This window comes from Chrysemys picta, chromosome 11, assembly GCF_011386835.1.
Source record: "Chrysemys picta bellii isolate R12L10 chromosome 11, ASM1138683v2, whole genome shotgun sequence".
Classification (NCBI taxonomy): domain Eukaryota; kingdom Metazoa; phylum Chordata; order Testudines; family Emydidae; genus Chrysemys; species Chrysemys picta.
The window spans coordinates 38,922,128-38,938,933 of NC_088801.1; the positions used below are offsets into that span (position 1 = coordinate 38,922,128).

Sequence of the window (16,806 nt, forward strand, 5' to 3'; positions counted from 1 at the left end):
GAGTACCAGAGCAATATTAATATTAACCCCAACTTTCTCAGTGTCCTCTGCTAATTGAAGTTCTTTGCCACTTAGTTGAAGGAGCTCTGGCACAGCAAGTCTACATTTCTGAGTACACAAATATAACTTTAGAGTTAAAAAATGCTGTTTAAAATGCCTTCATATAATAAGATGGGATTAGTTTTAACTTTTTAAAAACAATTTGAAATATTTATTAGGAATTTAAACTAGTAAAATATGATTTAAATTTTCATTTTTTAATTTTGATTTGAAATCTAAGTTATCATCCCAAATGTAGTAGTTTGTCTACTCAGTTTTTCAGTCTGAAAATATAGATAAACTATTTTATCTGTGGAGTATATTAAAATTTTATTTTCACACACACACACACACACACACACACACACACACACACACACACACACACACACACACACACACACACACACACACACACACACACACACACACACACACACACACACACACACACACACACACACACACACACACACACACACACACACAGTCCTGCAATAAATACCTCAGAGGTGCCAGGCTCTGCTAGTTCTGCATTGGAGCCTGAGAGATACTAATTTCCATGGTTTTTTAGATTCTACAATTAAAATCCTCTTTAAAAAAATTAACCAATTTGCAATGTTCCTATTTTTTTCAGTCTGAAGATCTGTTCTCTCTTATTGAGACACACGAAGGAAAACCATTAAAACTTTATGTGTACAACACAGACACGGATAATTGTCGAGAGGTGATTATTACCCCCAATTCTGCATGGGGTGGAGAAGGCAGGTAAGCTAATTCAACATACCAAATAGTAGTTTTGCAGCAGCACCTAGCCCATTCAGGATTAGGTCCCCGCTATGCTTGATGCTGTAGAAACAGAGGAAAAGGTAATTCCTGCCGCAAAGAGTATTACCGTTAATAAGAAACTGTGCAGTGGTGATTTACCTACAAATTAGTTTGTAAGAGGGTCCATGTTTTTTGTAGTTACTCACATTAGCTCGTTTAAAAGTTTATAAAACTTTATGAATGCTTAGTGCATTAGACTTGAAATCTTGATACTGTATAGTATGCTAAAGCATATAGTGTCTAGAACAGAAGACTGCAGCTGATGTACCTGGGTTGTATTTTCAGCTGTATCTCTGACTTACTCTGATTTTGGGCAGGTAACTAAGTTCTGTACCTTATTTCCCCATCTGTAAATCTATTTTACAAGGGTGTGGTTCAGGCTTAGCTATGTTTCTAATAGTTTTTAAATCTTTTGAACACCTGTGGTGTTGTGTAGTGATATTAGTGGTTGAAAGAAGCTATAGAGGTTCAAAGTAATAAGTATAATCTACTAGTGAGAGTGTTTCTCTCCTCAGAAAAATGACTGTGTGCACTCTAGTACTTTTCCCTATAACAGTGGGCACATAGTGATTTACAAGGTTTTATTCTATCTTGAGATTTATTATGACATCTTGAGCCATTTGCAGGTAATTGGCTATGTTTTCTAATAGCTGTTTGCTTATGGTATGTTGTAAACCAATCCCCCAAAGGAAGTTATAGAAGCCTCATTAGTTTTCACTTAAAACTGGGTTACACAAAGGAAGCCCTTGGAAAAAAAATACTGTAGGGGGAACTGTCCTGTGGTTGCTGAGTGCCTGCAGCTCTATTGGTGGACACACTTCTGTGTCTCGCTGTAGTTCAAGACACAGTTCTTGTGTTTTTGGGGAATCCAAGAACTGAGTCCTTTTCATGTTAGGCAAGGTTGTTCTGTGCTGTTTGTTTAGTGTAGGGTGCATGGTGATGGTGACTTATGCATGTACCAAGGTCAAACTGGTCTGTCTCTGTCTAACCTTTAAATGTTCATATTTTAAAAGCCTAGGATGTGGTATTGGCTATGGGTATTTACATCGGATACCTACACGTCCATTTGAAGAGGGAAAGAAAATTTCTCTCCCTGGGCAATTGCATAGTGCACCCATCAGTCCACTCAAAGATGGATTTACAGAGGTAAGTTGTAATCTCTTTTGTGCTTGATAAAATCATAACTGTGAAAGTACAATTAACATTTTTCATTTTTGTGGATTCCAGTGAAACAAAAAACTGTTAACACTAACTTCTCATTTTTGTAAGGTTCAACTGTCTTCAGTTAATCCCCCATCCACATTACCGCCTGGAACAACAGGAATTGAACAGGGTCTGTCAGGACTGTCCATTAGTTCAACCCCTACGACAGTCAGTAGTGTTCTCAGTACAGGTATGTATTAAAAAACCTCACTTGTGAAATGCATTCATAATTTATTGACTTCTGTAATTCAGAAAAATGGATTTGTCAGTTAACTTCACAAAGAGAAAACATGTTTGTATACCATACTATGCATATGATTTCCAGAGTAAACTTCTTCCCTTTGCGTCTCCCAAAACCATTTCCCAAAAAATAGGGCTTAGTATATTTCACATCATAGCCCAATGGTAAAATGTACTTTCACTGTAAATAAATAAATAAATAACATGGAGATGTCCTATCTCCTAGAACTGGAAGGGACCTTGAAAGGTCATCGAGTCCAGCCCCCTGCCTTCACTAGCAGGACCAAGTACTGATTTTGCCCCAGATCCCTAAGTGGCCCCCTCAAGGATTGAACTCACAACCCTGGGTTTAACAGGGCAATGCTCAAACCACTGAACTATCCCTCCCACACTGTAAGGTGAGTGTCTCCAAACCTGCTAACACCAGGGTTCAAAATTACTCATAGTAAAACCTTATAAACATGGTATAAAATGCTAATGCAGAAACACTGAATCCCTCTAATTCATGGCTATGAAAAAAAAAACATCACGGACCATGAAATCTGGTCTTGTGCGCTTTTACCTTATACTATACAGATTTCACAGGGGAGACCAACGTTTCTCAAATTGAGGGTCCTAACTTAAAAGTGAGTTTCATGGGGGTCATGGTATTGCCACCCTTACTTCTGTGTTGCCTTCAGAGCTGGATGGCCAGAGTGGCGGCTGTTGGCCGGGTACCCAGCTCTGAAGGCATCGCCCTGCCAGCAGCAGTGCAGAAGTAAGTGTGGCAATACTGTACCATGCCATCCTTACTTCTGCACTGCTGCTGGTGGCAGCTCTGCCTTCAGAGCTGGGATCCCAGCCAGCAGCCACTACTCTTCAGCTGCCCAGCTCTGAAGACAGTGCAGCGCAGAAGTAAGGGTAGCAGTACCACAGGTCCGTCCCCCCCCCCCCCCCAATACTGTGAAATTTAAGATTTAAATAGCTGAAATCATGAAATTTTATGATTTTTTAAATCCTATGACCATGAATTTGGTAGGGCCCTACCTATAAGCTCTTCTTAGAGATACTGTGTGAGGAAGCGGGTTGGAATGTTGCATACTTGGACATATTTGAAATGATGGTATATACTTTCATGTATCTTTCATTAGGTGTCCCAACAGTACCATTATTGCCACAACAAATAAATCAGTCCCTCAGTTCAGTGCCACCAGTTAACCCAGCAACTACATTACCAGGTGAGTAGTGAAAATTTGAGCAAGCTCAAACGTTTTAGAAACAAAATAATTCAAGATAGTATAGAATGATGGGGAGAAAGAGGTGGTTTGTATTTTTTGGCCCCATTCTTAAGAAAATTGTTTATCCATTTTATGTCAGTTTCTGTCATTTTGTCTAACTGGAATATAGGAGTAATTTGTCCCTTTCATTGTCATAATGTGTTCTAACAGCATTAAGGTGTAATGCTGTTCTAAGGATAGTTAAGTACTGGAATAGGGTACCCAGGGAGGTTGTGGAATTTCTGTCATTGGAGGTTTTAAGGACAAGTTAGACAAACACCTGTCAGGGATGATCTAGGTTTACTTGGTCGTCCCTCAGCATGAGTGGATGGATGAAATGATGTCTTGATGTCCCTTCCAGCCCTACATTTCTATATCTAGATAAACCATACTTGCTGTTCACTTAGATTTTTACTTCTGCGCTTATAATTGTGCTAGACCCATAATGGAGGGAGGGGGGGGATTGTATGGCCTTTGCCTTGAACATCATACAATCAAATTTTAGACATGATGTGACCAATGAGGCTGACATCCAGTAGGGAAGAGAGGGGATGAGGGAGGACAAGGTACATGTGCTCAATTTGATGTTTCAATTAAGTTTTTTAAATGTTGACTCTCTAGAACTGTGTGTAAAAGGGCTGCCTTGGTCCTGCCTTTGTCTCAGTCCACAAATTATGCAGAGACCTTTTTGCTGGTTCAATACCCTGTGCAGTTTATAGACAGTTGCATCCCACCACCCTCACAGCATACATAAGACCTTTCCCAACCAGAGAAGCGCAATCTCTCTCTCCCTCTTACTGCCTGCTTCCCCCCTGTGCTCTTCCTTCCTGTGCCTAGTTGTGGGCTCTTGCCTAATAGCTTAATTGGCCTTTCTGCCCTGCCAGGCCCACAAATTAGGCTTTGCCTAATTGGGGCTGCTGTGAAGAGTGCTGACTCAGGCCTTTGTACCTAGCACTCTGTGTCACTGTGGAACAGTGTTTTGAGGCGTAATCTAAATAAAGAGGGAGTAGTGGGTTGGCAAACTGGGACTGGACTCTCAAATACCTGAAAATCCCCCAATTTGGTAGTATCTGCATTTTCAGAGAACAATTGTATTTACAATAAATGTTGATGAAATCCTAGCCTTGTTGAAACAAATGAGTTTTGCCATTGAGTTCAGTGGGGTCAGGAGTTCATCCTATTTTTTTTTTTTTTAACTGCAGTTTGACATTAGGAGTAAAAGTAAAATGTAACCAACCCATCACTAAATTTCTGTGGTCTGAAATGTACTTAATGCATATTAAGTTACAGTGGAACTGAGATCTTAAGGCCTATACAAGCACATGAATATGAAATTGGTTAGGGATGAAACATACAGAATCACAGAAATGTAGGACTGGAAGGGACCTCGAGAGGTCGCCTAGTCCATCCCTCTGCACTAGGGTGACCAGATCACCAAAGACAAATATCGGGACGCGGGGGGGGGGGGGGGGGGGGTGACGTGAGGGGGGGGGCGGGGCCAAAAAAAAAAAACTTCCTCCGCAAGTGCTGGAGGGAGGCCCGGGAGACTCATGGGAAGCGCGGGGCCGGGGTGAGTAAGAGTCCGGCCTGGTCCCGAGCAGGCAGGACTCAGTCGGGTGGTAAGGAGAGGAGGGGGGCGGCCCGCGGGGCCAGGCGGCGGCTGTTGTTGTCCCCCCGGGCAGCGGGACTCGGGAGCAGCCGCTGCTGCAGCTCCCACTGCCGCGGGGGAGGAAGCCGCCATGGCGCTCCGCGGCTGCGGCTCTGGCGCCCCCGAACCCCCCGAGCCGGGGCCTGCTGCGGGGACCCAGCAGCGCGCACGCTGCGCCCAGCCCCTGGCCAGGCGCGTCTGGGCTGCTGCCCAGCTAGTGCTATCCCGCGGCGGCCCCGGAGTGGGGGCAGCAGGCCCCAGCCCCCCCGTCCCGCAGGGGAACGAACGGGGCTGGGCTGCCGATGCCTCCGCCCCGGGGCCACCGCGCGATAGCACTAGCTGGGCAGCCCAGACGTGCCTAGCCAGGGGCTGGGCCCAGCGTACGCGCTGCTGCAGGCCCCGGCTCGGGGGGTTCGGGGGCGCCAGAGCCGCCGAGCGCCATGGCCGCTTCCTCCCCCGTCGCCTGGCCCCGCGGGCCGCCCCCCTCCTCTCCCAACCACCCGAGTCCTGCCTGCACTGGGCCAGGCCGGACTGTTACTCACCCCGGCCCCGCGCTGCCTCTGAGTCTCCCGGGCCTCCCTCCAGCACTTGCGGAGGGAGGGGGAATGGTGAGCCCGGGGAAGAGGCGGGGATTCGGGGAGGGAGCCAATCGGGGGAGGAGGGGGCGGAGTCGGGGCGGGGGGGGGGGGGGGGGCGCGAGCACTTCCGGGCTCGAGGCTCGGGGCATTTCCTTGTTTGTCCGGTTGTCCCGACCGCACGTCGGTCGGGACGCGGGACAAACAAGGAAATATCGGGACGGTCCCGATAAAATCGGGACGGTCCCGATAAAATCGGGACGTCTGGTCACCCTACTCTGCACTGACGCAGGACCAAGTATACTAAAACCATCCCTGATAGTGTTTTGTCTAACCTGTTCTTAAAAATCTCCAGTGATGGGGATTCCACAACCTTCCTTAGTAACCTGTTCCAGTGTTTAAACCTTAAACTATCCTTACAGTTAGAAAAAACTTTCTAACATCTACCGTAAACCTACCTGTGGCAGATTAAGCCCTTTCTACTCGTACTGTTTTCAGTGGACATACAGAACAATTGATCATTATCTTTATAGCATCCCTTAAACATATTGGAAGACTTATCAGGCCTCCACTTCTTTTCTCAAGACTTAACAAGCCCAGTATTTTGTTTTTTAAACCCTTTCCTCTTCCGTCAGGTTTTCTTAACCTTGTATCATTTTTGTTGCTGTCCTCTGGACTCTCAAATTTGTCTACATCTTTTTTAGTGTGGCCTCCAAAACTGGATTCAGTACTCCAGCTGAGGCCTCCCCAGTACTGAGCAGTGCGGGACAATTACCTCCTATACTCCACCTCTGTTAATACACCCTAGAATATTAGCCGTTTTTTGCAACTGCAACATGGTGTTGGCTCATTCAATTTGCAATCCACTATAATCCCCCAGATCCTTTTTCTGCAATATTACTGCCTCGACAGTTATTCCCAATTTTGTATTTGTACATTTGATTTTTTTTAAGTGTACCACTTTATTGAATTTCATCTTGATGATTTCAGACCAGTTCTCCAGTTTATCAAGGTTATTTTGAATTATTATACTGTCAGCCACAAATTTTTATAAGCATATCACCCACCCATTATCCAATTGATGAAAATATTAAATAGTACTGAACCTAGGATAGGGCTCTGCAGGAATCCACTAGATATATCCTCCCAATTTGATAATAAACCATTGACAAATACTTTTTAATATTTTTTTCCAAACAATTGTGCACCTGCCTTATAGCAATTTAATCTAAGTCACTTTTCTTTAGTTTGCTTTAGTATCTTGTGGAACTGGGTCAGAACCCTTACTAAAAATCAAGATATCCCATTCACTGCTTCCTCCCACCCACTAGGCCAACAACCCTGTCAAAGAAGGAAATCAGATTGGTTTAGCATGATTTGTTGACAAATCCATGTAGGCTATTACTTATCACTCTATTATCCTCTAGGTTCTCATAAATTGATTAACAATTGGTTCTATTATCTTTCCAAATATCGAAGCTAAGTGGATTAGTCTAATTCTCCAGGCCCTCTTTGTTCCCCCTTTTTAAAGATAGGTACTATTTGCCCTTCTCCAGCCCTCTGGGACTTCACCTGTCTTCCAGGAGTTCTCAAAGATAATTGCTACGGACTCCATGATGGCGTCAACTAGTTCCTTAGGTACACTAGGGTGAATTTCATCAAGCCCAGGCAACTTGAATACATCTAAATATTGTATAACTTGTTTTTTCCCTATTCTGATTTGTTCTCCTTCCTTCTTGTTGTTAATATTACATAATTGTAACCAGAAGCTTAAACTTCTTTTGTGAAGACTGAAGCAAAATAGATATTTAATACCTCAGCCTTATTGATGTCATTGGACCTACACTTTCCTTTGTCCTTCTTACTCCTAATGCATTTGTAGAACATCTTATTGCCTTATTGTTCTTTGCTAGATACAACTCATTTTGGGCCTTGGCCTTTCTGATTTTGTCCCCATAAGCGCGCGCGCGCGCACACACACACACACACAAGGCATAGATCTGGAGGCCATCTTGATGTAAAAATAGCTATGCCTATTTGAATGTGTATGCAATACAAGAAAGAACATGGAAATAAATAGAGGTTCATTGCTAAGTCATTTAGTCCATCCCCTGCTAATGAAGGATTAATTCCTAATGTATATCTGGTAGTGTATTGTCCAGTCTAGTCTCAAGCAATGGGATTTTCACAGCCTAATAGAGCTCACTGCCAGGAAAAAAATTTAGGAGATATCAGGAAAGGATACCTATCTTAATTTCTTCTCCTTAATTTATACCTCATGTCCCAACTAAATGATTCTTTCTTTCTCTCTCTCTCTCTCTCTCCTTGATATTTATATCCTTCAAATATTTTTAGACTAAAATCACACTATACTTCAGCTATCACTTAATTAACCTATATACATTTAATTCTTAATATTTGAATCAATCTTTCAGCCCCTAATCTTTTTGGTCAACTCTCAGTACATCTTGTAGGTCTGCAGGACTAGTTCCTGCAAGACCCAAAAACTGAGGGTTCTACTTCCCTTGTGTATTTAGATGGCCACTGAATAGCTAGTGGAGCTGGAAACTGTTCTCAGCAGACTTCATTTCTCCCCACAACAAACAGTGCTGCATGACTGTCTTAGCTACATTTCAGGGAAAAGGGGAAGAGCAGAGGCCCTTGCCCAGGAAGGAGACAGCTACCCTATAGCCCAGCGGGGTTCTCCTTTTTGGAGAGAAGCAAATATATGGGGTGGGTTTAAGAGCTCTCCTGTGCCTATGTTCCACTGGTTTAGGTGTCAGATATGTTTGACACATTAACTGCACTATTTTGCAACACAGTATGTATGGTTAGACTAAAGTTACATATATATATATATTTAAACTGGATTAATTTAATATTCATATTAATACTCTGCATATTGATAATCTATGATAAGCTATCTAGAACAATGGGTGATAGCCAACTATTTTTGCATTTAGATCAGTTTAAAGTTACGAACAGCAGTTTAGATAATAGCCTATTAAATTTTGCTAAAAGATGGCATTGTCAATCTGCCATAAAATGTTTAGTGATGATTCCATTATCTCTAAAGTATTGAGAGTTCCTATATTGCACAGGCTTACTAGCTCAGGTTCCATAATGTATTATTTTAGACTGATGTGGAAACTGTTGCTACGTACCCTGTGAATAAAGTAATGTTTTATTCACTGAGATTAATGGAACACTGACTCCTCAGGTGCCAAAATCATTCTATTGTAGGTTTGACAGACAATGCAAGTCTTATGTAGAATTTCTCAATATATTCCCTATTAAATGGTACAGGATACATAGGATTACTTAACGTACTTTGCATGCTAATACAACTGAAATATTGGAAATGTAGTAAAGTTTTTAAAAAATTAACCCAAAACTCTTGGAGGCAGATTTGCCAGTGTGGGAAGAAAATACAGTAAAGCTAAGTATGTGTGTGCAGTGGTAATGTCAGGAAATTCTAAATTCCTATACCACAACGTTAAAATGTCAAACCACTAAAAGTTCACTTTTCATTAAAGTGTGAACATTTCCCTGCCAACTCTGGGCAATATGAATGTGGTTTTGAAATCCCCAGGAAAACGGTTCACTACTTCTATACCTGTAGTAGTGAAACTGTAAATCAAAGATGTTTAAAGCCTTTATAGTAGCTAAAGGTGGGCTTCTGTGTACAGTTGAGTTTCCCAGATAAATATTTACATTAGTCTTAGCTTTCAGTCTAAAGACAAGCTTTCTTTGTGAATCAGTCTGCTATTATTTTACTGCTGACCTACTTATTAATTATAACTACTTATTGGGCTGGTTCTGTTTTTGAATCTGTGTTTTGTTTTTAAATAAATAACTTTTTTGTTGGATCTTATCTTACAGTATTCTATTAATGTTGACACAAAAGGGTTATTTCAGGATTAGTCCTCATTAACCTAAACCCTGTGTACACACTTAAGAAGAAAGAGGTAGTCCTTGCACCATAGAGGATCCATTTTAAAAAAAAAAGGAAAGTGGAGGACAAAACAGGATATACCTGTTGGCAGGCAGAATGATGGCAAGCACATGCCATCTTAATTCCACACGTGTATTGCATTTTATAGCCCTTGCCTAACTTTGAAAATTACTTTAAAACTTGCCCTTATTTCTGTATATTTTTTGTCCTTAACCATAGCCTTTTCTATTTGTGTTTATAGATTCATAGATTCTAGGACTGGAAGGGACCTCGAGAGGTCATCGAGTCCAGTCCCCTGCCCTCATGGCAGGACCAAATACTGTCTAGACCATCCCTGATAGACATTTATCCAACCTACTCTTAAATATCTCCAGAGATGGAGATTCCACAACCTCCCTAGGCAATTTATTCCAGTGTTTAACCACCCTGACAGTTAGGAACTTTTTCCTAATGTCCAACCTAAACCTCCCTTGCTGCAGTTTAAGCCCATTGCTTCTTGTTCTATCCTTAGAGGCTAAGGTGAACAAGTTTTCTCCCTCCTCCTTATGACACCCTTTTAAATACCTGAAAACTGCTATCATGTCCCCTCTCAGTCTTCTCTTTTCCAAACTAAACAAACCCAGTTCTTTCAGCCTTCCTCCATAGGTCATGTTCTCAAGACCTTTAATCATTCTTGTTGCTCTTCTCTGGACCCTCTCCAATTTCTCCACATCTTTCTTGAAATGCGGTGCCCAGAACTGGACACAATACTCCAGTTGAGGCCTTACCAGCGCAGAGTAGAGCGGAAGAATGACTTGTCTTGCTCACAACACACCTGTTAATACATCCCAGAATCATGTTTGCTTTTTTTGCAACAGCATCACACTGTTGACTCATATTTAGCTTGTGGTCCACTATAACCCTTGGATCCCTTTCTGCCATACTCCTTCCTAGACAGTCTTTTCCCATCCTGTATGTGTGAAACTGATTTTTCCTTCCTAAGTGGAGCACTTTGCATTTGTCTTTGTTAAACTTCATCCTGTTTACCTCAGACCATTTCTCCTATTTGTCCAGATCATTTTGAATATGACCCTGTCCTCCAAAGCAGTTGCAATCCCTCCCAGTTTGGTATCATCTGCAAACTTAATAAGCGTACTTTCTATGCCAATATCTAAGTTGTTAATGAAGATATTGAACAGAGCCGGTCCCAAAACAGACCCCTGCGGAACCCCACTTGTTATGCCTTTCCAGGAGGATTGGGAACCATTAATAACAATTCTCGGAATACGGTTATCCAGCCAGTTATGCACCCACCTTATAGTAGCCCCATCTAAATTGTATTTGCCTAGTTTATCGATAAGAATATCATGCGAGACCGTATCAAATGCCTTACTAAAGTCTAGGTATACCACATCCACAGCTTCTCCCTTATTCACAAGGCTCGTTATCCTATCAAAGAAAGCTCTCAGATTGGTTTGACATGATTTGTTCTTTACAAATCCATGCTGGCTATTCCCTATCACCTTACCACTTTCCAAGTGTTTGCAGATGATTTCCTTAATTACTTGCTCAGTTATCTTCCCTGGCACAGAAGTTAAACTAACTGGTCTGTAGTTTCCTGGGTTGTTTTTATTTCCCTTTTTATAGATGAGCAGTATATTTGCCCTTTTCCAGTCTTCTGGAATCTCTCCCGTCTCCCATGATTTTCCAAAGATAATAGCTAGAGGCTCAGATACCTCCTCTATTAGCTCCCTGAGTATTCTAGGAAGCATTTTGTCAGGCATCTAACTTTGCTAAGTGATTTTTAACTTGTTCTTTTCTTATTTTATCTGCTAAACCTACCCCCTTCCCATTAGCATTCACTATGTTAGGCATTCCTTCAGACTTCTCGGTGAAGACCGAAACAAAGAAGTCATTAAGCATCTCTGCCATTTCCAAGTTTCCTGTTACTGTTTCTCCCTCTTCACTGAGCAGTGGGCCTACCCTGTCTTTGGTCTTCCTCTTGCTTCTAATGTATTGATAAAAAATCTTCGTTTCCCTTTATTCCTGTAACTAGTTTGAGCTCATTTTGTGCCTTTGCCTTTCTAATCTTGCCCCTGCATTCCTGTGTTGTTTGCCTATATTCATCCTTTGTAATCTGTCCTAGTTTCCATTTTTTATATGACTCCTTTTTATTTTTTAGATCATGCAAGATCTCGTGGTTAAGCCAAGGTGCTCTTTTGCCACATTTTCTATCTTTCCTAACCAGCGGTATAGCTTGCTTTTGGGCCCTTAATAGTGTCCCTTTGAAAAACTGCCAACTCTCCTCAGTTGTTTTTCCCCTCAGTCTTGAGTTCCATGGGAACCTATCAGATCTCTGAGCTTACCAAAATCCGCCTTCCTGAAATCCATTGTCTTTATTTTGCTGTACTCCCTTCTACCCTTCCTTAGAATTGCAAACTCTGATTTCATGATCACTTTCACCGAAGCTGCCTTCTACTTTCAAATTCTCAATGAGTTCCTCCCTATTTGTTAAAATCAAGTCTAGAACAGCTTCCCCCTAGTAGCTTTTTCAACCTTCTGAAATAAAAAGTTGTCTGCAATTCAGTCCAAGAATTTGTTGTATAGTCTGTGCCCCGCTGTGTTATTTTCCCAACATATATTTGGATAGTTGAAGTCCCCCATCACCACCAAATCTTGGGCTTTGGATGATTTTGTTAGTTGTTTAAAAAAAGCCTCATCCACCTCTTCCACCTGGTTAGGTGACCTGTAGTAGACTCCTAGCATGACATCACCCTTGTTTTTTACCCCCTTTAGCCTAACCCAGAGACTCTCAACACTTCCGTCTCCACCTCAATCCAAGTGTGTACATTTTTAATATATAAGGCAACACCTCCTCCCTTTTTCCCCTGTCTACCCTTCCTGAGCAAGCTGTACCCATCCACACCAACATTCCAATCATGTGTATTATCCCACCAAGTTTCAGTGATGCCAACAATGTCATAGTTGTATTTATTTATTAGCACTTCCAGTTCTTCCTGCTTATTACCCATACTTCTCGCATTTGTATATAGGCATCTAAGATACTGGTTTGATCTTGCCTCCCAGTTTTGCCCTGACCCTCCTTTCTCTCTGCCATTATGGCCCATGCTTTCTCTTGTTTCCGACCCATCTCCCAGGTCTCCATATTCCCCACTTACCTGTGGGCTTTGCTCACCTGTCCCCGTCGAACCTAGTTTAAAGCCCTCCTCTAACACTTCCGCCTGTTTTTGTTTTAGCCTTGATTTTCCTTTTTTTATTTGTCACTTAAAAAAAAACTTTCCCTTTCTTTTCCATTATCCTATGGAAGATGCTTTATTACTACGATAGTAAAAATAGAATTAGCTGGGAAGTGGGATTTTTCTAGCCCTAAATCTTGCTACTACAGCATCTAGGTGAATCCCTTTCATCACAGGATTTTGAGAGGCTTATTCACTTTCCCATTTGTAAAAAGAACCACCAACTGGAAGTACAGTGTGAGCCAGTGATATGCAAGTTCTGTCTGGAACAGTTTTTCAATTGGCTACGTGTAGCTCTTGAAATTGAGGTTTGTATCTTTCGTATTTGTTTTTTAGGTCTGATGTCATTACCAACTGGACTTCCTAACCTGACCAGTCTATCCAGTCTGAATTTACCTGCACCACCCATCATTCCTGGTGCTGGATTATCAGATATCATACATCCTGGTATGTTTACAAATGTAAATATTACAGTAACTGGTTTCTGAAGACCTTAGACCACACTATTTCCATTCATTACTAATTCCAAGTTGTGCTCTATGGGTCAGTAATGCAGAGGATGGTTGAGTCTGTTGCCAGAGCTGGAGTGAAATGGTGCTCTCATTGGTGACCTCTTCTGGTCAGTCAAGGAATGTGTCTCAAAATAATCCTATCTAGTCCTCTATGCCTTAGGTTTATGTTGTTTCCTTATTACCCCCATCAGATTTAGGGCTTCATAAAGATTTTCAAAAGATGTTCCTTTGTGTTAAAAATTAGAGGAAGTATATAGCTTTTGGGGCAGGTTTAGTGAAATGCACAGTTGATATTTTCTGTGTGCCAGCCAAGAAGATTGAGAAGTTAGAATAAGTGTCAAATACTAAATTTATGGTACTAAATACAACTACTGAAAAATACACGTTGAGCAAGCAAAAAGTGGAACAAGGCTTCCATGGGCATTGGCAGTTTCAGGATGTGCCGGAAAAATCCAGGCAGTAGTACAAATAAGTACATTAAAAGCATTGTCTCGAGGCTGGTAGTTGCCTCTTGTACATGTCAACAGGCCAACGCAAGTTCCATTATTGTTAACCTTTAAGGAATGCTTGATGATATAGTTGAGGAGGATTGTTTGGCTTTAAAAATAGCTATTTGAGTTATTGCCGCTCAAAAGTCCTGATCATATCCCTATTGAACTCAATAGGAGCAGAAGAAATCCCATAGTGGCTAGGGGAACAAACAGATACCAAGAGACTTGGCAGACTCATAGTTCTAGTGTAGATCAAACTGATCACATGGCATCCTGGGGAAAACTTCAAAAAGTAGAAGTAGAGTGGTGTGTGATTTGCTGCCTTTTTTTTTTTTTAATTTCTAGGTTTGCCACCGCTTCCTTCCTTGCCACCTCTAAATCTATCTGGAATAACACCTCTCTCAATGCCACCTGAGTTTCTTGCACAATTTCCTTTGGTCACAGAGGTATCTGCTCCACCTGCAGATCTGCTTCCCCATAGCACTACTGTAAGTGTAGAACAAACCTCTGCACTCACCTTGGATACTGCTATCCCTACTTCTAAGGCAACTCCTGTTGATGACAGATCAAATGAATCTACTACAGTAAATGAAAAAACATCCGCAGTCACAGCTGTACATACTTCAGAATCATCATAACTTCAAATCATTCTGTTGGAGTGTCTTGGTAAATTTAGCCACGGGATGCATATTTGAAGATGCAAACTACCATTAATTTCATATTAGTTTGTACTTTATCCGTAGGAGTCCTGTAAATAATACTGAGGATAAATAAATATAAGGAAATGGGATTTATACTGTGTGTTGAATGGGAGGGGAAGAAAAAGGCTTGGTATTTAAAACAACCAAAAAAAGCATCATGGTAGTAAAATAGACTTCCACTGCCCAACTTGCAGGTTTAACAGGCTGACAGCCTCCACAACTTTTGCTTCTGTTAGAAATGAAGCAGGTTTGTGAGACAATTACATACCATATTTCTTGTTCTTTTCAAGTATAGAAACCTTGTGGCTACAGTGGGGGGAGGGGGGATAGGGAGGAGTGTTTACTTTTGTTTTAGTTGTAAATTTTAGCATTACAAAACTTCCAACTAAAAATGTTTTATTAAAGTTACTGAATGATCTATCAATTGAGCATCTTTTCATTTAGCTTGTATGCAGATCTTTATCTTAAACTTTTAAGAAAAAATAGTCGGGCAACATTTTGTAACTGCTGCTGGATTGCTTTACGCCCCCACTGTATAATGGTCTTTGGAAGAAAATGAATGTTAAATGTTGCACAGTTTTAAAACCAGAAGGTGGCACTTTGACTATTGTAAGATAAGTTACACAGAGGAAAACATACATACAGCAATAAAGTCCTGGAATTTTATTCTGAGACCAAAATAGCACAATATTTTTGTTCAGTGTGTAAGACGTGACAACTTTCTGTTCACTTTTCAGTGTCTTGTTTTTTCTCTACCCTAGAGAAAGTAGGGTTTCTTTGTCACACAAAAGGATGGGAGGCATGACCTAGTACTAGTGATGCATTTAGCACGGGTAAGTCTCATCTCAGAATGATCTTTGTGGCACAGACTTGCATTTCAGTTGCTTCTCAGGATGAAGGGGCTTGTTTTGACTCTGTTACATCAATAAAGTGCTTTACAAAACGTAGCAGGGTTGCTTCATCTACTGTTGAAGTGCAAATCTCTCCTTGTCATTGTGCAAGAGCTGCATCTTCACATACATGAAGTGTATCAGTTTCATTTTTCTACAAGTATTATATTCGTATTGCTCAAAGGTGGTTCTCAATCTTAGTGCCTCGGGGGGAATATTTTTGCCTGATTTGCACTTGAGCAGGATGCATTGAAACTCTGTCTGATCTAATCAGGCAGCCCAGGACTGAAAATCACCTTATCACACCCTTCCCAACCACCAGCAAGAGAAGACTTGCTGATGCTTAACTGGGTGCCAGCTCCCTGCCATAACCACCTCAACAATCTTCTCAGACCTATGCCAACTCGCTTAGCAGTGCAGGTTAAAAAATACATGCACCCTGAGCCCTGCTGAAGGATCATTATGACAACCTTTTATTAGAGACTTTTGTAGTATTTATTCATAAACAATATCACGTAAGCAGTGTGCTAAGTGTAGTGAGTTTGTCTGGCCTGCTAAGAGTTGCTGTTACAACAGAGTAAACCCTTTGCCAGTTTGCATTGAAGGGGTTTTAGTGGTTGCAAGCCAGGTGGATTTTTGTGTTTTCACTAAGAGCTGTGTTAAAGTGCACCCAAACACACTTTTGCAGCAGGAACTGGGATCTCAGCTCTTGTGCTTATAGTTCCCTGTGTGATGAGCTAATCACTGTATCTGCTCACAAAATTTTTTTAAAATATCAAGGAAAAATTCTTTCAAACGGAAGCCACCTTTGTCAAGCTGATGCAAGTAAAGCCTTAAACTGACATACCTTGCCCTGTCTCCTCCACTTTGGTAGTGAAGATTACTGCACACTTGCAGTACTGCCCATTCCATCTCCTTGCACTGAAGTTGAGGCTCCTCCCACACTGTCTGAAATGCTGTAGTTAACATTTTTCCTTATCCCCACTCATATGTACAAAGGGTGAAACTGGGGGGAGATCAGAAAACTTGAACATCCCTGCAGTTCTTCCCTTCTGTGCCTTTACAGTAGGACACAGCACCATTCATGACTTAAAAAAAACTAAGCAAACTAGTCTATAGGAGCTGGATCCACAAAAGGACTGTATCTGAGTAGTTACTCCATGTGTAATTGGAGCTAATACATTTATTTTTTTTGTAATTTGTAATGCACATTGAGCTCTACAGCTGAAGCA

The 16,806-nt window shown here is 41.5% G+C and overlaps 1 protein-coding gene across 1 annotated transcript in view; it reads left to right on the plus strand.

Moving 5' to 3' along the window:
- GORASP2 (golgi reassembly stacking protein 2) overlaps nt 1–15,358 on the plus strand; it is a 34,432-nt gene extending 19,074 nt beyond the window's left edge. The window contains exons 5-10 of the mRNA XM_065560782.1: nt 677–807; nt 1,881–2,013; nt 2,137–2,260; nt 3,441–3,527; nt 13,317–13,427; nt 14,329–15,358. Coding sequence (XP_065416854.1) covers nt 677–807; nt 1,881–2,013; nt 2,137–2,260; nt 3,441–3,527; nt 13,317–13,427; nt 14,329–14,621 — 879 coding nt within the window. The 3' untranslated portion in view covers nt 14,622–15,358. The remainder of the gene's footprint in view (nt 1–676; nt 808–1,880; nt 2,014–2,136; nt 2,261–3,440; nt 3,528–13,316; nt 13,428–14,328) is intronic.
- Nucleotides 15,359–16,806: the final 1,448 nt, after the last annotated feature.